Raw genomic sequence first — 22558 nt, forward strand, 5'->3', positions numbered from 1 at the left:
TATACAAAGCAGTGCAATTTGTCAGGTACAGATGGATCATCTGGCTGCAGGCAAACTTTGAAAGCTGTCACATACAGCGGTTTTATTTTAAGCTTGTTACTGGCTTTAAATACAGAATTTGGATTTGTGTCTGCATGCCTGGTGGGTGAGCTGTGGTGTGTACCACACCACACTGGTGTGTAGCCCTGAAAGAATGCATCCTAATGCCTGGCTCAGGATATTCATTGCAAGAACGCTGGAAACTCAAAGGCAAATAAAATACCAAGTGTGTTTGTGCCAGCAGAATCTGGCTTGTCTGTTACTCATTCAGTGTTAGGTATTCAGCAAAATGCATGAGTGGTGGAGACAAAGTTTATTCCTAGTAGTCATAGAGAAGAATGAGCATTTATCAGTGAATAAACTCTGACTTTTTTACATTCTCCCAACCTCCAGCTCCATGGGGATTTTTTGGAGCTGGCTCTGTTGTGTTGGCTGCTGCTTATACCTATGCCAGGAGAGAGGATAGCACTGGAACCTATGCTGTTGCTTTGCTTCGTGTATTTTGCTGATGCACACATGTCCATGTTTCTGTCAGTGGTTTTGGGAACAGCCCAGGCCAGGTCCAGGTCCCTGTGTAGATGTGTTTGATGGGGTCTCCAGGCTCTGTTCCCCATGTAGATGTATTTGATGGAGTCTCCAGGCTCTGTTCCCCATATAGATGTATTTGATGGGGTGTCCAGGCTGTGTTCCCCATGTAGATGTATTTGATGGGGGTTTCCAGGTCCAGGTCCCTGTGTAGATGTGTTTGATGTTGTCTCCAGGCTCAGGTCCCTATTATGATGTGTTTGATGGGGTCTACAGGCTCCGTTTCCTGTGTAGATGTGTTTGATGGGATCTACAGGCTAAGTTACCTGTCTAGATGTATTTGGTGGGGTTTCCAGGCTCATTTCCCCCTGTAGATGTGTCTGATGTGGTCTCCAGGCTCAGTTCCCCCTGTAGATGTGTTTGATGGGGTCTCCAGACTCAGTTCCCCCTGTAGATGTGTTTGATGAGGTCTCCAGGCTCAGTTCCACCTGTAGACATGTTTGAGGGGGTCTCCAGGCTCAGTTTCCCCTGTAGATGTGTCTGATGGGGTATCCAGGCTCAGGTCCCTGTCTAGATCAGTTCGATAGGGTCTCCAGGCTCAGTTCCCCCTGTAGATGTGTCTGATGTAGTCTCCAGGCTCAGTTCCCCCTGTAGATGTATTTGATGGGGTCTCCAGGCCCAGGTCTCTATGTAGATGTATCTGGTGGGGTTTTCAGGCTCAGTTCCCCCTGTAGATGTATTTGGTGGGGGTCTCCAGGCTCAGTTTCCCCTGTAGATGTGTCTGATGGGGTATCCAGGCTCAGGTCCCTATCTAGATCAGTTCGATAGGGTCTCCAGGCTCAGTTCCCCCTGTAGATGTGTTTATGGAGTTTCCAGGCTCTCAGTTCCCCGTGTAGATGTATTTGATGGGGGAGGCCTGTCCCTCCAGGGTCAGGCTGTCGGTCTCATTGAAGGTGTCGCTTTCCCCGGCGCGATTGGCGCTCTTCGCCCGGCTCACCCGCGACTGCAGCCGCTCGTGCTCCTTGCGCAGCTCGGAGTAGGAGTGGGAGAAGGTGTGGAATATCGAGGTTGCGGGGAAGGACATGATGAGGATCCCGCTGAGGATGCTGCTGAGAGCCACCATCTGTCCCGGCACGCTCCGCGGCACCATGTCCCCGTAACCCACGGTGGTCATGGAGATGATGGCCCACCAGTACGAGGCGGGGATGCTGGTGAATTCCAGCACCCTGCCTGACTCGTTCTCAGCCAGGTACACCAGGGGGGAGAAGAGGGTGACGGCCACGCAGAGGAAGAGCAGCAGCAGCCCGAATTCCCGCGTGCACTTGCGCACGGTGAGGCCCAGGGTCTGCAGGCCCAGGGAGTGCCGGGCAAGGCGCATGACGTAGAGGATCCTCAAGGCACGTAAAACCCGTAGCACCAAGCCCACCTTCTCCAGGTACGTGTTGCTGCTCGGCCTGTCCTCCTCCTCGCTGGAGTCGTCCTCGGAGAAGATGAGGGAGGCGTAGTAAGGGGAAATGGCCAAGAAGTCAATGATGTTCAGGGGTCCTTTGAAGAACTGACACTTGCTCCTGGCCTGGATGAAGCGGAGGCAGAACTCCAGGGAGAACCAAGCCACACAGATGGTCTCGATGACGAAGATGTAATAGCACTTCTGGGAACACTCGCCCTGCCACAAAACAGAGAGGGAAACAAAGGAACAGCCTGTGAACCAGCATCCAATAACACTGAGGGAGAAGCAATATGGATCTGCCTGAGTCACTGGTAGCAAAAATAAACAAACCCCAGCTCACAGGTAGTGTGGCAGCTGTCCTTCAGTTCCACAGAGAATACTGAGTGCACAAAATAGCTGAACAAACAGATTTAACTTCCTCCCTCATTTCACTGTGTTGCTTCTTGCAACCTACTAGAATGAAACTCATCTATGTATGAAGTCCTGGCATGCAGGCCAGGAAGTCCTGAATGCTGCAGACAGGTAGAAAAATTATAAATAAAAAGCCTCATAAAATCAAGCCTGCCCTATTAAATTAATGGCTGGCCTGTTTCTTCTAAATGCAGCTAAGTACTTTGCAAGTTCTCATGTGAAAACATCTTGAAAATGAGAGTTCATTAACACAGCAATCTATTTCTAGGGTGAAAAACAAGTGTACCTGTATAAACAATAAGATCTGTCCCATGAGAATCAGTGAAGAAAATACGTAAACAATTCAAGAATAGAGAGATTTGATGGACAAGTAAAATACCTTTTACTAATCAATACAGTAATTGACAAGAAAGTTATCAACAAATTAAAGTTGCCCACGAGGTCTGTAAAAACTGTATTAAATGAGCTGTGTGAATAAAAAATTTACTTTTCCCACATGAAGAAAATGGAGTCATGGCAGACTTTTTACAACACTGAATAACTCAGAGTTTCTACTTGGGAGTAACAAGTCTTTTTGTGTTATAGAATTGGCCAGTAGAGGTTCCCCCTCAGGAGTGAGTTTTACCCTGCCCAACCCTCAGAACAATTTAGCTCTGTAGCACCATATGGGGATTTTTCCTTTCTGCAGAGTAAGCTGCCAAGTCCATATTTCACCCCTAAAAAGAAACAGCACAGAAGCTGCTGAAGGCCTGGCTCTGCATGCAGGGTCAGGCTGTGGCTCCATTTGCAGTCAGGGCTGGAGCACATTGATGTTTGCAGAGCTGCTGACTGGGCTCGCTGAGATTGCCTGCAATCAGCAGTTGTGCTGTGCTGTGCAGTGCTCACTCCTTCTGAGCCCTGAATTATTTGTACAGTGCAGCCTAGACTCTGCACAAACCTGCCTCTGGTCACTCCAGTGATGGGGCCTCTGAATTATTCATTGCTCCCATCAAGATTTATTTCATTTTTTGTTAGCTGGGCTGAATTTCCAGTACATCTGTTATTTATTTGCCTTTAGACATTTGCAGGCGGCATTTCTCTCAGATCATCATGGGGTTTTCCCTATTCCTTCCTTAGAAAATAGAAGAAAAGAAATTTTGTTTGCTGGAAGGTTTAACCATGAAGATCTAGGCTGTCTTTTGAACTGAGCCTGAAATTTCAAGGTGTAGCAATGTAGAGACTGTTTGGGAGATTTTTAATTCTTGCCACCCTCAGTGACCCCAGTATTCCCTATGGAAATATATATTTACTTAGTGAAGGCAATTTATGCTGTCAGCATAATGAGAACATGCTCATTGCCTTCACATTGGGAGATGGATTTCATCCCAAGAGTTTGCATGTGAATGTTTTATATATTAAGAACATTTGTATATATTACAGAATGCACCTGACTTGATTTATATAGAATATCCCTCTCTAATGTCAGTCTCTTCAAACATTCTTCATCCTTTTGAATACCTTGTTCAAAAGCAACAAATATTGAAATAAGAGAGGGTAGGGAAGGAAATATCAGGGACCAAATCCAATTTCTGTTTCTCCCAGTAGTTCTGAGCATTTTTACATCTCAGTGTTTTATGTTGCTTTCAGAACTGCTGTCCAAAGAACAGGCAGAGCACACCGACTTCAAAGATCTGTTCTCACCAAAACACTGAAGCCCCTGTGTCGGTGGGAGAGTTCAATTTTATTTTTGCCACCACTTTCCCATTAATTACTTTCAGTACTGCTCAAATACCCTGATCCATGCAAGCCTTTTTTTTGCCTAAACATCAGATAAAGAAATCCCTGTGCCACAGCAACTTCTGTACAATTCCTCTTTCTAAGCAAACCAGGCACATTTGGAAATCCTATGTTCAGCACCTGCCAACACAAACCACAACAAACTCCCTCCCTTGACCTCACCATTAACTAGAGAAGAATTCTGGGTTTTATTTCCAGATTTTTGAGTCAAGTTTTCACTGAGCTCCTTCTCCTCCTGCTGCAGTTCTGCTCACGGTGGAGTGGGAGCTCTAAAAGCTCCAAGCTGGGGTGGTGCTGACTGTGAGCAAGAGGGGAAGATGAGGTTTTATTCATAACTGACCACAGCATATTTTGGGAGGTCTTTTTCAACCAAACCATCTGCCTTCAATCTGTACTCAACCTGTCACTGACTTTGATGGGAGAACAACTGTGACAGGGCCCAGCAGTGAGTATGTAACTCTTTATACTTTATTCATCCTGCAGATTTACTTTTCAACAATGCAAGAATTTGTCAGGATTTATGGAACTTGCCTCCAGCAGAAATTCTACACCCTATGATATAAATGTAATAAAATGAGTGCCTGGTATTGATCTTCTGTATGAAATGAGCATTTGGCTCAGCAATGAATGAAACAATATTTTGTGTGTAAAAATATATATACTGAGCCTGGTATCTGAAATATTGAGTGGTTTCTTAGATTTATAAACTAGCTCAAAGAAGCAAAGGAATTGTTTCAAACTCCTCTACCACCAGAGATAGTCAAAAATTCAAGCTGCCTTTTGATTATTCCCCTCTGATGTGTAAGAGAGTGGCTTATTTTCCATGGTCTCTTATGTGCTGGAGTTGATGATGTTACAGTGAGATTGCTCATTTTAGGATATTTCTGTTAAATTGTCTTTAAATAGGAAAAAACCTGAAGGTTCATAATAAAATAGAAGAGCAATACTGAGCCCAGTTAACCCAGTTCCCTCAACAGCCAGAGGAAACAAGTGCCCAAGGCAACTCTCCTGGCTTCAGTTTTCCATTCACAGAATCCCAGAATGGTTTGGGTAGCAGGGACCTTAAATCCATCTTAAACCCTTAAACCAGCTTGCTCCAAACCCTGTACAACCTGGCCTTGGATACTTTCAGGGATGGAGCAACAAAAAAGCAATTTATTCATTAATTGTGAATTCCAGATAAACGTGCTTGAGATATGTGCCACTCACAAGATAAAAAGAGATAAATTTCCCAGCCTCTTAGTTTGCCAGGAAACATTAATTAAAGTGTAATGGCATCTAGGATAACAAAAATAATCAGATTCCAGGGTTATGCAGCACTAGCCTAACTTACAACAGGTATAAATCTCATCTAGTGAAAATAATATCTTTACATGCATCAATAATTTTAGTTATGCCCAGAAACACTGAATCAGAATTTCCCCTGCAGACTATATCTCTCATCCATCCATGCTGGTTTCCAGATGCTGCTCCCTTTTTTTATGTAGACAAGGGAAAATTTTATTATTATTGAATAACTGTATGACACCACCAAGGAACTCCTCTTGCTCCTTCAGGGTCTGCTCTGTGCTGATCCTTTTTGTCCCACCTGTCTGCCCACCAAGACAACTGACAATTAAAATATGCTGTGGAAAACTTTGAATCATTACCTGATCCACCAGTGAGTTTCCTACTGCCAGAGATTTACCCCAAATCCTTTTGCAGTGGGTATTTACCCTTAATCTGAAGTACAGTGAGGGAAGAAATCCTGTTATTTCCCTCATGTTGGGAGGGCAGTGCTGCAGCTGTGTGAGGATAAAATTGGAGAGGTACCAACCTTCTGCCCTGGGTGGGATTGACTCTAAGTGGAAGTTTATTGGCAGCAGTCTGAGCCTGTTTTCTGTGGTGTGTAATTTAGGGTTTCCCACAATGCATAAAAATGAATCTAGGAGGTAAAACAAGCAAAACTACAGCATTTCCTGTGATCTCCTTCATGTGTTTGCCAGGGATCTCTGCTCAGGATGGTGTCAGTGATTCCAAGTGTTCCTTGATGATCTCTTCCCAAGTTAAATAGCCAAAGTTCAAATGATCTATTCCCAAGTTAAATAGCATATGATCTATTGTGTCAAATGATCTATTCCCAAATTAAATAGCAGAAGTTCCTCATATGCTTCTAGAACACTTTGCTAATAAGCCCAGCTTGATCAGTATCTGGATTATTTCAGAATCATATCATATTTCCAGAGCTTTGGCATGGAAATCAATACGTACCTCAGCACAAGGTATATGTGCTGCTTACACAGCACACTTGTGAGAAAGGAATCTCCTGTTATTTATGAAGCCAAGCTGATAAAAGTCCTTGAACCCAGCTAGAAGTCATGACTGAGCCCCTGTATGCAAACACTGCTATTTCCAGAGCATGTTTATGGGAACCAGCTGGCTCATCTTCATAAGGCAGATGAGCAATGGGCTGAAGGATCCCAGCCCTGCTCCCAGCCAGCTCTGCCCGAGCTGCAGCAGTGATTGCTCCCGAGGAAAGGCTGCCCTGTGCTCAGCCAGCCACACCTAATGGAGCCAGAGCCGGGCAGGGAAGGAGCTCAGAGAGCATGTGCTCCATCCTCTTGGAGTCCTAGAGGAGCTTCCCCAAAAACAGGACCTGCACCTTCTCATCCCTCTGCAGTGGAAGGACAGAGTGCCAGAATGTCACTGTTCACACCAGGAGCGTGCTTGGCTCCGTGGCTGATGCAAGGTCACGGTTCACATCTGCTAAATTTATCCTGGCAGGGGCAGGTTTTGTTTGGCACAGTCAAGCTGCTGCCCGGATCCTTCCTGTGATGCACACATTGCTCTGTGGACAGAGGCCAGTGTCCACCAGAGTGGCAGCAGATGGGATCAGCCTGTCCTGCAGCTCCCGAGCTGCCTTCTGCCAGCCTGTGCTGTCCAGCACATGTCCCAGCAGGACTGCTCTTCCTGCAGCCTGGCCCTTTGGCCAAAAGCAGCCAAATCACCCTCTAGGTGCAGGATTTGGAAGTAAAACCAGCAGGAATTTCCCTCTCTAAGCCCAAGGTTGTCATTTCCTGTGTGGGGGGCTGTTTTCCAGCATTTTGCATTTCTCAGTGACACCTGGGCAATGCATCCTGGTCTAGAGCTGCTCCCTGAGCAATTCCCTCTGTGTGAAAAATACTAACTAATGGGATGGTGAAAAAACAAGCTCTGGTTCTTCCCACAGACCCAAGGAGTGGGAATACAGGGGAGTCTGCAAGTCTAGAGAAGGGTTAGGAAGGAGCAGAGGCAGAGCAAGACCTGGGTGTAGGGAACTGAGCCACCCAGCTGGCTCCAAGCTGTTTTTATGCCGTTGGCAGCAGGAAATGAGCAGATACAGGGCATAAATCCCTTTTGGCTGTGAAGTGATGGCTTGGTTAGGAAATGTGGTGCCAGTCTGTGTTCCCTGCATACCTGAGCTCCGGGATCCAGCTGCAGTGCTGCAGGTAGTGCTGAATCACTGCGGCCGCATTGACGCTGCTATTTGAATAATTAAACCACGCTCTGCTGAATCAAATGATGGGGAGGGAGAGCTTGAAAACCCTGTGTTATGGATCACATCAGCACTTGGATTTATGGTTTCAGCCCGATGCAATAAAATCAGAAGGTTACAGCCTGCTGAGAAAGAGACTCTAACCTGATTTAGGGAATGATGAGCTTGTTAAAGCAGTGCTGTGTATTCTGAGAACACAGTGAGTTTCCACTTGTTCTACCTGATGGAAAAGAAGCCTGGACTTAGGAAAAGAATTACTACAACTAAACTAAACTGATAGTGATACTGGTATTGTATTAATATGGACATTGGAAAGAACAGAGAAAGAAATCAATGCTCTGTGTCCAACAAATAACTATCCCCTCTGGGGCAGAAGTGTACCTAAAATAAAATGTTACAATTAACTTTTAAACTTTAGTCTGCAAACACTGTGACAGTCAGCCTGAAGAATCTGATTTTGATTTAAACCAGTTGGTGACTCCAAAGTGTTGGTGTCAGCAGAAAGATGTGAAAGAACAAACTTTTTCTTGTTTTTTCTAGTAAGGAATCTAACAGACAAGTTTGTAACTGTAAAGAGCAGTCTAGCCAAAATGACAAGGAATTTATCTGGACTAGGGAGGATAACCTTCAACTGACAGTTTTGCTGCTGGTCCAAGCATTTTGCCTGTTACTGTTTCTTTGTTTCTTTTTTTTTCAGTGGATTTTAAATTGTTCAGAGCAGAAATTCCTCTTTATTTTATATTATAAAATATTATATTACTTATATTGTAACTCTGGAGTACAGGGGGTCCCAAATCTGTTTTAAGGGAAGATACTGGCGCTAATGAGAGGTGCTGCCACTGTGGGAAGGAACTTGGAGGAGAAATTAGTTTCAAACAGAGTTTCCCAGAGATGAAGTGCCTCTGTGAAAGGCAACACCCATCTTCCCAAAACGGGCATTTATTAAATTATTGTCATGAAAGACTCACCTGTGCTGAGGCCCTCGAGGAGAGCCAGGTGAGGGGAGTGAACAGGCTTTTGTAACTATTACAGCCCTGAAAGCAGCAGGAGGGGAAGAAATCCTGATTCCCAGCGAGGGCCACGTGCTGGCACACTGCACAGCTGTTGGTGCAGTGCCCAGTGCAGAACAGCTGGAACAGCTGGAACAGCTGGGGGTCCCCCCCAGGGTGGCGTGCAAAGCTCAGAGCCTCAGCACTGCTGGGACACAGCCAAGAGGGGATGGACATAAAGCAAACAAATAATGTCTATCTGTGCTTTCTGAACACTGGGCACTGGCTTTGGAAAGCCAGGCAGGATCCAGGGTTTGTGCAGACGCTGGTTTTGTGTGGCAGGGGGGTGAGCTGATGCTCAGCAGTGCCCACCCCTGCAGTGCCCTTTTGGCTGTGCAGAGCAGGGCTTCAGTGACAGGAACTTCATCAGAGCTGTACAGGACAGAGTCAGTGCTGAATTGTGCAGTTCTGGGGGTGGGTGCCTGGGAAATGGTCACTGATCCTGTGCAACTCTGAAATCAGGGTCTTAGTGTGATGGTGCAATTTCAAGTTCAAAGCTCCCGGTGTTTCTGGCCTCAAAAAAAGGCAGAACCCTTAAAGCAATAATTCATAAATATATATCAAAGTCCCAGGCCTGACTATTCTGCTTTCTGTTGTTTAATGGCTTCTTATTTAACCTTTCTTCAAGCATTATTCATTTAACTAATTCAGTCCATGAAGCACATAAATAGCTGGGTTTCACTGTCCTGGGTACACCCAGACCAGGAGGTTTTTGGTGCTCCAGTGAAGCACATTTTCCTACTTTCCTTGCTGATGAAAATGGCCAGAAAAAATCAGAATTGCACTGGATGCTTGGACAATTTAAGAGAGGGATTGTCTGCAGAAAGTGACCTGATACGAACCCAGAATAAAGTGCTTGAGCAGATGCAATAAAGCCAAAGCACATCCAGCTTTATTTTGTTCCAAGTATTTTCAAGTCATATATTGCAGTATATTTATAGATGGGCATGTATTACACATATGCCTTTATAGTATTACACTTTAAATGAGCATTACATTTTCTTTCTCTTCACTGTGAGGCAAATAAATTAGGTTTTTCCCCCATAAAGTAAAATTATTCCAGTTTTAAAGGAAGCCTGTTTCTTGGCACCTTCCCCTGGTGTGCAAGCCAAATATTCTTTAGCATCATACAGAAAATTTCAGCAACATCAAGCATTAAGAAACTAATCGGGGCCTCCAGAATAATGGCGTAGAATATAAAAAATAATTTAAAAGTGGTTCTATATGTTAAGTACTGTGTTCTCCTCATCTGTTCATGTTTTCTGGATTCTAAGTGCAACCAGAGACTAGAAACTTACTCTTTTAAAAGGAACTTGGCTTTCACATAATCAAATTATCTCAGGAAAAGATTTTTAAAAATGGGTATTCTGTGTTTCGGGATAAAACCTTCACATGAAACAACACTGGTCGCAGCTTATGATGATTTTGTTTCATTAGGTCCTATAAAATACCTAAAGTAATTCTGAGCTTCTCAAGGTCGGTTAAGAGCAAACACAAGAATTAGTAGTAACAAGGGTGGGGAATGGAAATATCTGGGGGTTTTCTTCTCCCTGACCTTAATTTGCTGCCTCCCTTAAGGACAGACCTTGCTGTAGCCATCCTGCTGAGTCATTTCCCTAGAGGATGCCAATTTTAGGGACTCATTAAATGAAATATCTCATCCCAAGGGAAGTCCCAAGAGTACTTCAAAGTGCTCTCCCTCTCCAGGCCCTTCTGCAGTGGTTTTATCCCACAGTTGTCTGGTGTAATGATGTTTTTCTTTCCTTTGGGTTGGATGTGCTGAGCAGTGGCTGTTTTAGTGACCCCTCTTAGATCCTGGCTGGGACTTTTGGGGGGCTTTGATGGAACTTTTGTCCTGTCTCTAGAGGGATGATCTGAATTTCTTCATTTGAGTGTAATATTGGTGAATTTTGTCACTTCAGCTTTACTATCCTGTATGCTTGGTCTCCAGCTCAGATTTGCAGTTCTCTCAGGCTGCCTGTTCAGATCAATAACAGATTTCCTCACCTCTAAATATGCCTTTTTTTCTATCCCTACATGCCTTGATTACTGCATGTTGATGATATTAAATCTGCCTTTTTACCAGACAGTTTGAACTCCATAAAGAACTGATGCAAATACCATGGACAAGGATATATTTCCACTGGAAAATGGGATAATTCTGTTGCCTTACTCCTAACTAACATAACCTTGTTACTGATGACTCCTCTTTCCTTAGCCTCATAAATAATAAAACCTTTTGTATATTTACTTCACGGTCAGACTCAAACTTGAGCTCACCAGAGCAGTTCCTTTGCTCCTCCACATTTCTCCTGAACTTTTTGCTCACCCTTCACCTGGGACTGCTCTCTCTGGGCTGGGATTCACATCATGTCCATATATAATATAAACTTACAGAAATGTTCGGCCAAATCCGGGTGGGTTTTTTTCTTTTTTTTTTTCATGGGGAGGTTCCTAAATGGCATTTTGCACATTCTGGAGTGTGTCAGTTATAACAACTAAATAAAGGAGGTTTTATTTCGCAGTCAGCTGCATCCCTGACTCCAAGCTCCCCCTCGCATCCCCTCTGCTGGCCCTGGCGATGGCTCTGCCTTCCCCCCTGGTTGCCAGGGTGACTGGGTTTCCCTGATGCAGATGCTCCCTGCTGGCTCCCTGCCACCCCTCTCCCGGAGACAGAGCCGAGTTTCCACTTTCCCTCGCATGCTGAGGACTCCTGGCTGCTCCTCTGCTGCTCTCCTCCTTCCTGAGCACACCTGGCTCAGCAGCTGCTGCCAGGACCAGGGATCTGCTGTGCCTGCAGGGTGGGATCAGCAGCCTCTGAGCCAAGTGAGTGAAGTGGAAGTCACCTTGCTTTATTTTTCCTCTTTTTTTTTTTTTTTTTTTTTTTTTTTTTGACTCTGATCCTTCTCGAGCTGGAGTCCAGCCAGTTTTCACTCTCTCAGTGTGGCTGTGGTGAGGAGGAGGAACAGGACCCTAGAGTGGTACATATGCAGCAGAGGTAAAGCCTTTTTTGTCTGTTTTTCAGAATGGGTAGTATGGATAAATTCAATTTCCAGGGTTAGTGACATTGGAAAAGGGATACTTGCAGTACTTTTGAGGACATTTACCTCAGAGCTTTTGCCAGGGTTTAACTCAGAATTGACTGAACCTCACGATAGGGCATCTTTGAATTCAGGTGTGGAATTTCAGATTGTTCAGAAACTTTGTGAAAGAATTCAACTGTTTTCTGTCACTGAGCAAACAGATATCAAATCAACTTTGTGCTCAGCCTAAAAGCAAAAATTTCAGGTCCTGCACACCTTTTTCAGGTTGCTGGTAAAGGTGACCCCATCTTGGATTCATTCTCCGAGGTCAGTTCTGAGTTACAAATCAACGAAGAGTTGATTTTGCTAAGTATGACTCAGCTGTAGCCAAGAAATCCTAATTTTAATAAATTAACTTCATGGAGTTATTTGTCCAGCTCTAGGTAAAATGTTCTTTTGAGATCTCAGTAAGGAAATCTTAGTTGTTGCAGGCTAAGAATTTAGGGATGGAAATTTAGGGATGCAAAACTGCTTATTGATAGTTCAGTCTCTGCTTTTCCACAAGGCATGAGTATTTTGTCTCATATATTCCCCTACATTCCCTGTGGCAGAACATCACATAATTCAAGGAACAGGACTTTTAATACTCTGTATTCTGGGGCACAATGACAAAGTGCATGAGGCTGGTGCTGTAAGTGTAAATTATGCAATGTTTCCAAATATTTGGACAAATGTGGTCCTTTCCTCAAGTTCATCCTTCATCCTCTCCCCTGCACTTTCAACAATCCATCTTTTGAGCTTGTTTCAATGCAGTTTGCTTGTTTTTAAAGTACTGATATATATGCAAATCTCTAAGAAGTAATGTCATCCTTGTTTTATAAGAAATCCAGGAACTGCAGCTCCCAGACACACTTATAACCCTCAGCATGCTTTTCTTTCTAACTTAGTAATTTATTTTTTAAACACACAACCCCTTACATCCAGCAGAGCTCTGCTCATGTGCTGGTTCTTTTACATGGGACTTATTTATCAAAGCTTTTCCTGCAGTGGTTGGGAAATGAAGATAAAAAGCATCGAGCCACTTCCATTAACAAAGTTAGTAGGAAGAACTTGCTGGAGCAGAGTTTGTAATGTTTGTACATTGAGCTGGAAGAAAGATATTCTATATTTAAAATACTTCCTTGGAAGAAGCATTGGAACAGCTTTTCCTGTGATCACAGTTTTTCCTTTTTTCAGCTAAAAAGTAGTAGAATAGCTGAGGAAGGCTGCAAGAGCACCAGGCTTATTCCTGACAGGTTGGAGCCTTCCTGGGCAAGCTGAAGTCAGTATCCAAGGGGTTAAAATGGAAAAGGGAATGATCTTAGATTTCAGCCTCCTGTGCAGGTCTCAGCTTTACTCAGACATCAAATATCAGGACATACTTTAATCATGACAAGGCTGCTTTGACCAGGAAGGTAGATACAGATTTTTATCTTGTGTACACCAGGCTGTGCTATAAATGTAAAAATTACTTTATTCATCAATATATGACACTCTGAGGAGTGTCTTGTCTTACAGCAGGGGTTGGGGCAGGGGGTTTATTTGACACAGATTTCCTCAGCACTTTTGGAAGGGCAATTTGCAAATGAAGTGCAGGATTCATTACAGAGATTAGTCAAGGTTATTTGATGAAATTGGACGTTACCACATCCGAAATAACTTTGGGTTTTTACTTTTCTTCTGGTCTATTATTACAAAAATAAATCTTTTAAATGCTGAAATATTTGCGGTCATGTTATGGAGAAGATCCTTCGTGAGTGATACAAGCTTGCTTTATTTGCCCTGAATTAATGTGGATGAGATCTTTGAGAAGAGTTTAAATGCAGTTAGCAATTCAGATAGTGCTTGGTATTGCTCCTACAATATGTACATATATATGGGGAAAATACAGAATTCTCTTAGCATGGAATTATGATGTTTTGGAGGCACAGCTTTTATGTATCAGTATGTGCAAAAATACTTCATCTGCCTCTCATCCTTCAATCTTTATGCAACTACTGAAATGTAACATATAAAAATTAATGAATATTTCTCCCTCTTTAAGCATCTGAAAGTTTTATCACAAGGGAAGATATCCAGCTGTTTTAAAAGTAAAGATGTCAGAGGAAAATATTTCTGTAGCTGATGTGTCCAAAGGAGAGCTTGCCTGTAACTAGAGAGTGAAGCATCTTGAAAACTCCACAATGTCAGTTTGAGAGTCAGTGCTAACAAGTTAATCTTACACTGGCAGCTGCCTCTCAAGAAGGAAAAATCATCCTATACTGAAGAGCTGAAATATCTGCTCTGTCCAAAAGCTTTCTTGTATTCTAGCTAAAAATCAGTATAATATTTGTTCCCATTATCCTTAACATGATATCACTTGAAAATGATAGAATTTATTTGAGCCATAGCTGCGTTTTCTGTCCCAGACTGTGCCTTCAGCTCTGTGGTTAGACCAGTTAAGAAGGACTGACTTACCCTGTCTTCTTCAGCTCTTAAGTCTGGCATTGTGCTCACACAAAGGCTGACAGCTGTGGTGGCCACAAAGAGGATGGAGAGACAAGCAAAAACTTTGCCTGGCAGTCCTGACTGGGGATTTTCCACCATATCTCTGAGTCTGTTCATGAACTGCCCGAATCTGGTTTTCTCATCCAAGACACACGAAGCCTCCTTGCTCCTCCGGAGCTCCTCTTCTTTGCGGATCTCGGCCAGCTCCTGCAGCTTCTGGAACAGTTTCCGAAAGCAGCAGTTCTCCAGGTTGGATTCCTCAATGCCCCAGTACCTCAGCTCCTCCTGGAAAGACAAGGCACACATGTCTCTCAGGAGCATCAGCTTCCCCGCTGCTAGGAAGCTGACAATCATCCCGAAAGCGTTGGGGTTCCTGTCGAAGAAGAACTCGTGGGTGTCCTCATCGTAATCGTCGCACAGCTGGATGATTTCTTCATAGCTGCTGCAAAGCTTTAGCTTGCTCAGTCTGGTCAGGGGAAACTCGTCTAAAGTACTCCAGGGCAGCAGGTACTTGATGCCTCCAACATTGATCATGATCTCTGTCTTCAGGTCGGCTGCAGACACTTGCTCGGGGTGGTAAATCCTCCTGGCTCTCTGGTAATGGACCCCCTTGACAGAAGGGGTTTCCACACAGATGGGAAGGAAGTGGCTCAAGGAATTGCAGGAGTTGTAGCTAATGTTGCTATAGTCTTGGTCGCTGCCTCTGGAGAGAATAGGCATCTCTAAGAGTTCTCACCGGGACATCCAGAGCAGCATCAGAGCAGGGGGATCTGTCAGCCAGAAGGTACAGGCAGCAGGAGAAAACATAGCAGAGGTTACTGCGAGGGAAAAGGTGTTTCCAGCCACTTTCCTCAATCGGGAAATCAATGAGCGCCTGTTTTGTAAGTAAAAGTCACCTCTGTGCTTCTCCCTGGAACCTGCAGCCCGTGAATGAGCTTTGCTTTGCTGCCTCATTGGTTGTCTGGCAACCCAGGCACGGAGCAGAGCCACAGCCTCATTCATAATTATCACCGAGGCTGGGGTGCCCGCAAATCCCAACGGGAGCACCTCGGGCTCTTCTCCGAGCACCTCTGGCCACCCTTACATCCTATTTTAGATCCTTATTTTCCGGTCGTTGTCGCATCGCTTTCTTATTTCTGTAAACCCCTAACCACACTCTAACTTAACTAAGCTGCTTAATAGTTATTAGAGAGAGAGTGGTCAATTACCTGCCGCGTTCTAATTGCTTTAACGGGACTGCTCAGATCGTGATTCCTCTGCCTCTCGCTGCACGCCCGTTCTGCCCTGCCTCTCGGGGGGATTGCAAGGATTAACTGGGAGAGGTTTAAAAATGCCTTAAATTCTGTCTAAATGATGTCTGTTCTCATCAACCCGACCTCGTGCCACTGCAAATTCCTGAGGAGTTAGAGGGGGACCTTTGCCCACCGCGGAGAAAACTTTGTTATAAGCACGCAGAAAGTGTTTTTCCATCTCGGAGAACTGAAATTTAAATTCTCCTTTCAGGGGCAAACCCCTAGTTTTGCCCGCAGTCCCTAGAGATTAAAAAGCACTTTTTTTTTTTTTCACCCCAAGTTAGAGAAGTGCAAAGTGCAAAGGAAAGTTTCCCGAAGTGACTTACCAGCGGAGCAGGGGCAGCTGGCGGAGCGGGGCTGCCCCGCAGGTGATGCTCACCTGCCGCGCACGGAGCAGGGGCCGGCAGCAGCTCCCGGGGGCATCGTCCGCTTCTGGTTACATGGAAAATCCCTGGAGCACTCTGGAGCTCTTTCCTCTCCCTCCTTCTCCTCTTTCCTGGAAGGGGAAAGCAGCCGGGTGTGTTGATGTAGCATATGTTGTGCTAAGGGATCCTCCCAAAGGTGTCCTGAGCGGCAGCTCCTCTCCTGGGTTTCCTGCTGGAGGATGCTGAGGGAGAGCTGGTGGATCCTGCCCTCTCCCTGTCCCTCCTCTCTTTCCCCCGGGACTGTCGATGTGGTCCTGGAAGAGGAGGGGAGAGGGAAGGGGGAAGGGCTTAGAAATAATCTCTCCAGCATCCCTCCGTGTATCCAGCAGGCAGCAGGCAGCAACTGGGTAAGAACATGGAGTACAAGTCCCCGGCTAATGAGGTTTGATAATCAGTAAATTCTGGCAAATCTACTTGATAAAACAATTTCAGTGTCTATTAACTCCTTCCATCATAGTCATGCTACGGTCGCTTGGTCTGGGGAAACCACTTCAGTTTGTCAGCAGCAGTTTCCATCACCTGCATCCCTCTTGAAACTGGGATTTGCTCTCTAATATCCCTAGATGGCAAGGGGAATTTGTAGGGTCCAGCATTCCTTTAACCATGAGGGAAATGCTTAAATTACCACTGCCTGGTCCTTTTCCAGATCTGCAGTGCTTTCCCAACAGCCAAGAACTTTTTCCTTTGCTCTTTACAGATGATGGGAAATCAAACCTTACCATTATCTCACTGCTCATGCATGGCTGTAGGGGGCTGGGATTGCTGTAATGCTTTTTGGTGCTGCAGTTGGGATGGCACAGATTTCACACAAATTCTGTTTGCTTTCACACAAATTCTGTCTGCTTGGCCTCGGGCAGAGGGTCCAAGAAACCTGGACTCAGGTTCTGTGGACAGGTATCCCCTGTGGGGCTCCCCAAAAAACCTTGACTCGTGGCTGTAGCCAGTGTGGCTGAGCTAAATTCTCTGAGGTGAATCCTGTCTCCAGAGAGATGTGAAATTTGTGGGATTTAAATGCTGTGGGAGTCCAGGACATCCCTCTGGCTGCCCTGGCTGTCTCCAGACCCTGGCAGGGGGCTCAGAGACCTTGGTACAAAGTCAAAAACAACCGTGGCTTCCATTTTAGCCCATGGAAAAAAACTTTGTATGAGGAATTACAAGCCACAGGGGTTTGAGTAGTGTGGTAGTTGAATTAACACAGGGTGAAAAAGTAGAATTTTAGGGTTTTAAAGGAAGGGGTTCAAAGGGACAAGATGAAGGGATTTGGGTGTGTCCTGGCATTCTTCTCCATCTTCTTGCCCTCCATGTCTGGGTGTGGTGGTGACACTTTTCTATTGGTTTAAGGTAGAGATACTGTCCAACATAAATGATAGATATTGACATGTTATTGTAAAAATAGTACATATAAAATGGTAGCACCACCCCAAGGGGTGGGAGTGTGTCACAGACTGACCTGCTGGATAGACTGCAGCTTCTTGGGAAAGCATCTTATAGACAAGAGAAAATAAACAACCTTGAGAAGCCGACCCTGCACATTCTGACTTATTTGGCCGCACGGACTGGGAGAAAAAGGCTTTTTACAATCTTGGGGTCACCTCGACCACCAGCCCCCCAAGAAAATGCCACACTGGGAGTGTGAAGGTCACCAGGAGAAGTGAGATGGGGACAAAGTGCAGTGCTCCTCAGCCCTGTGAGGTGTGAGGAGCTGCTGAAGCCCTGAGCTGCTGCTCCTCAGCTTTTATCAGCGCTGAGCAAGCTGTGGCACAGCCTAGGACAGGAAACCTTTGCTAATTGTGCTTTTGGGGCACATCTCTCTGGGCCCACAAGGTGTCCACAAGATTAACTTCTTATCAGGCTTCACCACTGGGGTTTTCACTCCAGCCCTAATTATGCCATCCACAGAGAAAGACCAGCCAGATGCCTGAAGGCTACGGAGTTCTGGGAGCACAGCTCGGAATCACTCAAATCCTACCCCTTTGTGCAGGACTCAGCTTGCTCTGCCCATCAGTCTTTCTCATGGATTATTTCTGCGAAGAAAAAGTAAACCTATTCTAATTAACTTTGGATGGATTGTTTCACAAAAGGATAAAACCAATTAGCATTTCCTTCCCACCTTGTGAAAGCCCTTACGTGGTGTTGTTAAAGGTTATTTTTCTGAAACCAGCTGACAAGAAGGTGAATAAATCCAAAGCAACGAGCAAATACTGTGTGCAATTGAGTGATTTAAGTGCTACATTTATTTATCAAGAAATACATGTACTTTAAGTTTTCTTTTCTAAGACTGGGTACTCTAATACTTGTTTTATTGGGACATGCAGCTGTGTCTGTAGCTAGATCAGGACCTCATTGCTGGCTAGAATCATACAAATATCTATCAGAGACAGAGAATGGATAGAAATATTTCTTTCTGGATTTGATTAATGGCAGATGAATGCACACAAAATAAAAATATCTGTGTCTGAGGAAGCCAGGCCCTGAACCCAGCTCTGAAGGATTTACACATGCACCTCACCCCAGAGCTGTCCTGTCCTGGCCAGCCTCTGTTTGTGCCCTCCTGGACCCTTCTGCCCCATCTGCAGGAGATCCTCCTCAGCACTGATATCTCCCTGCAGGTGAGAAAGAAAAATCCCTGGCTCAGGTATAACATCTGCTATGTTCTTTTTTCACTTTTTAAAAAATTTTCATCACTACTGCTGTAGTTTTCCTTTTAAATTCTCCATGCCCTTTTCAATACGAAGTTCATAATCCTTAATTTCTTTCTCTGTTCCCTGTTTCCCTCACAATTTCTGGAACTGCTCCCTCCTTGCTCTTTAGCCATCTGGTTATATCAGCTCCTTACACACCCTTTATGCCTTAAATGCAGTTTCCATATGCTTGGCTGATTTGTGGGCATGGATGACATTCCTCTCTCCTCCTTGTTTCCCTCCTTTGGTAGCTTTGTCATTCTCCTGTGGTTTGGTTTAGTCCTTTGTTGGAATCCTGAATGCTGAGAATTTTAAACTTTCTGTGCTGAAGGGCACAGACCTACAAGAAAATACTATATTTGAGAAGGAGAAGAGTTCCAAAATTGATTAGTAGCACTGGGATTATGGGTGTGGAGTTTGATTAGAAGTGTGTAATATCACAGGGTGGGAAACTTAGAGTTTGGGGTTTTAGAATATAGCAATATATATGGGGCAAGATGGAGGTTTTAGGGTGGTGGCTGGTTGTTCTTCTGCACCTTCTTCTCCATGGGTTTGGGTGGGTTTGTGTAATTGGGCAGAAAAGTCCACAGTGCAGACTTTGAGTGATTGGTTATTGGGTTAAAATTAAAAATAATTCATGTGTCATTTCTTAACTGGACAGTTTAGCTTTAAAAGACCTTGTATGGGAAGATAGTTGGCCATTTTGTAGCTTGTTAGTAGAATGCTGTAGAACTCAGGACTTGTAATATAGATTCAGACCTGAGTCTGAATGTGAATTATCATCTGGAGAGCTTCAGTCCCAGCCTTGACAGAGGTAGAAAAAGAAGCCAGGAGCTGGCAGTGCCTCTCTCACCCCTGCTGTACAGCTGGGACAAGGTGCTGCTGCTGAGGAAGGAGCAGAAGGAGGTGCTTGCCCTGAGCAAGCACCTCATAAACTGAGAAATTTATGAGGTTTATTTCTTATAAACTGAGAAATTTATGCAATGAAGGTTCCCCAGGCACGAGGTTGGAACCTGACAGCTCAAATTCAAACCCTGTGGCACGCACAGGAGAACCTGGCAGAGCTGTCCTTGGAAGGCAGCATATTTCCCCCCAGGTTTCAGCAGTGAAAGCCCTCCCAGACCTGGGTTCAGGGATTGGTAAGAGCTGATGCTGTAGGAGATGGCAAAGCTGGAGGTGTTCACTGTCACTTGCTCACCTGTGGCTTCACCTCTCCTGTTCTGCTCCCTGCAGCTGTGCCAGCATCCTGCATAAAGAGCAGATACAGACAGAAAACTGAGATGGTTTTCTTTTTTCCACAGAGAACATAATAAAAGTGTAGAATTTATGGGCACATGCTGCTGCAGTGGCCAAAAGTGTAAAGTATTTAGAAAAGAACTGAGAAATTTATGCAGTGAAGGTTCCCCAGGCAGATCCAATGTCTGGCACAGAAAGTCAGCAACTCACCTATCCCTGGGCACCAAGGAGGTGTTTTAGCACAACCTGGATGCTTTTTCTGTCCTTTTTCCCCCAAAATTATTGGTAGATGATGTACAGGGGTCTGCTGATGTGACTTTGTGTTCGTGCTGAGACACCTGAGGGCAGCCTGGGCTCTCTGAGGTTGGTGTTTTGCACCTTGGAGTTGATCATGCAATATTCACCCGACAATATTTCTCTGTCAGAAGAGCCAAAAAGATCTGAATTATCTGGTTATATCCATATGTGCATGTATAGATACTCCAGACCAATGCTGTCTGTTTATAATGGGCACTCTCACTCTGAAATGCTCTGTGCTTCCAGCCTCCCAACCATTCTGCAGGGAGCAGCTTGTAATTTAATAAAAGCACTGTTGTCAATCCTCCTCCCTCCCCAAACAGGCTTTTTGTGATGCTTAAATATAATACCAAGATAATTGCTTTGCCTGGCATCTCTAACACAAGATGCATTTCAGGCTTTTAAAGTCAGGGGGAAAACAAAAGTGTAAATCAAAATAATTATTTAAGGAAATATGAATTCACTGGAAAAGAGGAGTGAAAAAATGAGGAAAAGAAATTAATTTTCAAAGCCTGCACTCTCCTCATTCATTGGCTTAGAAATCAGCCCGGTGCTGCATCTTCAGTGGGTGCAATTTCATCACAAAATTTTTTGATGCTGTTTCTTTTACTGGTTGAGTACACAGCCTGTTGTCTGTGAGCTCTCATTCTCCTTTAGGCCTCAGCCAATATATAGGCCTGGCCTTTCTCAGGTTCTTTATGTTTGTGCCATGTGAATGCTGGTGATAAATAAAACAATTTTTTGGTTATTGAAAAAAAAAAGAAAAACAAAAAAACAAATTACATGTGATTGAAAAGAGCATTTAAACACCCAAAAATTCATTTAAATGCTTCCATTGTGTTCACTGGTGGTTAGCACCACTGGAATTAATTGGATTTAGATAGCCTTGTTACATGGAAATTCAGCCTCTTTTCAGATCCCTCTGTTACTCACTGGCCATAAAGAATAGCTTGGCCTCCTTTTCTCCATTTAATTATGACATTACAAATTGCAAGGTAAACTTTAAGGATTGATGCCAACATTTTATTCAGTCCAGCAATGTTTGCTTCATGTTCCTGTTTATTCCCTCATAATTTGTTTTTATGAAGCAATAGAAATCCCCTCTCTTGCCAAATGCCTCGTTTGTATGAATAATTAAATTGACAGTAAAGCACTCGATCCACCTCTTCATTATTCAAGTCTTCCCAAGTTTCAGCATTATTGATTCCAGCAGAATGATGCTGCAAGGGCCCAGGAACATGTGGTAAATCAGGCTGTGGGTACCCAGGATTTGTTAAACATTTTATAAAATATTGCTTGTTCATCCCTGTCCTTGGAAACCCCAGCCATGATCCACGGTGCCACAAATTGTCTTGGAAGACTGGGTCACATATCACTGGCAGTGTTTTATTCTTTATTTCCTTCCTTGCCTTTTGTAAAAGTTTATCTTTTTCTCTGAAAACTCTGATGAAAGCTGGAAAGGGTCACATCTGAACCACCACTGTAGCAAATTAATTTGGGGTGTTTCTTTGCTACGTAAATGTAAAATAATGGTCATGACATGTTACACAGGCATTTCTGTGTTGTTTCTCTCCTCTCCATGCACGAACCTGTGTTCACAGGACTTTGCTGAAGTTTCCTGAAGTTTTCTGTGCTCTTTTCCTCTGGGCTATCAAGAAAATTATGCCTGTTAAGAAACAGTAGCTGAGGAAAGGAATCCTAAAGGGATAATCATTCCTACATGGACCCCGATGAATTTTGCATAAGGGATGAATCACTTAGGTTTAAAAGGGTTTAAGGAATTAAAATGTTGAGTGGCATGGGCTGAATGCCATGGCTTGGGGCTGAGTGCTGTTTCCTCTCCACTCAGTGGGAGATGGATCAGGGGGGAATGCCCAGGTGCTGTGGTGTCAGAATCTGAGGTATTGATGATTCTGAGATGCAGAAAGTCTCTGTCAGCCCCACTGCCAAAGCAGAAGCCATAATTGGTCTGTGCTGGTTTCCAGGTTGTTTATTCTGTTTATCTCTCACATGTTCTGCTGCCCTGCCCAGCTCTGTCCTGCAGGGCAGCGTGTGGGGCTCTGCCCTCAGTGGGATGTGACAAACATTAAATACCAGAAACTCCCTGGGCTGCATTTACAAGAACGTGCCAATATCTGTCACCTACGTTGGACAGTGTGTCCCCAGCCTGAACCAACAGAAAAATGCCAACACCACAGTGAGACATGGAGGGCATGAAGAAGGAGAAAAAGGACAAGGCACACCCAATTTCCTCCAGCTTGTCCCCTTTGGACCCCTCATCTAGAATCCTAACATTTTACTTTTGCGCCCGTGC

The 22558-nt window shown here is 44.5% G+C and overlaps 1 protein-coding gene across 1 annotated transcript; it reads right to left on the reverse strand.

Moving 5' to 3' along the window:
• Window positions 1-1321: 1321 nt before the first annotated feature.
• KCNG4 (potassium voltage-gated channel modifier subfamily G member 4) lies at window positions 1322-16245 on the reverse strand. The gene is made up of 3 exons (XM_021541074.3): window positions 15932-16245; window positions 14284-15083; window positions 1322-2230 (listed from the first exon to the last, which is right to left on the reverse strand). Exons 2-3 carry the CDS (start codon window positions 15031-15033, stop codon window positions 1445-1447), a joined length of 1536 nt encoding a protein of 511 aa, XP_021396749.1. The 5' UTR covers window positions 15034-15083; window positions 15932-16245; the 3' UTR covers window positions 1322-1444.
• Window positions 16246-22558: the final 6313 nt, after the last annotated feature.

Source organism: Lonchura striata, chromosome 13 (genome assembly GCF_046129695.1).
Source record: "Lonchura striata isolate bLonStr1 chromosome 13, bLonStr1.mat, whole genome shotgun sequence".
In the NCBI taxonomy this organism is placed as follows: domain Eukaryota; kingdom Metazoa; phylum Chordata; class Aves; order Passeriformes; family Estrildidae; genus Lonchura; species Lonchura striata.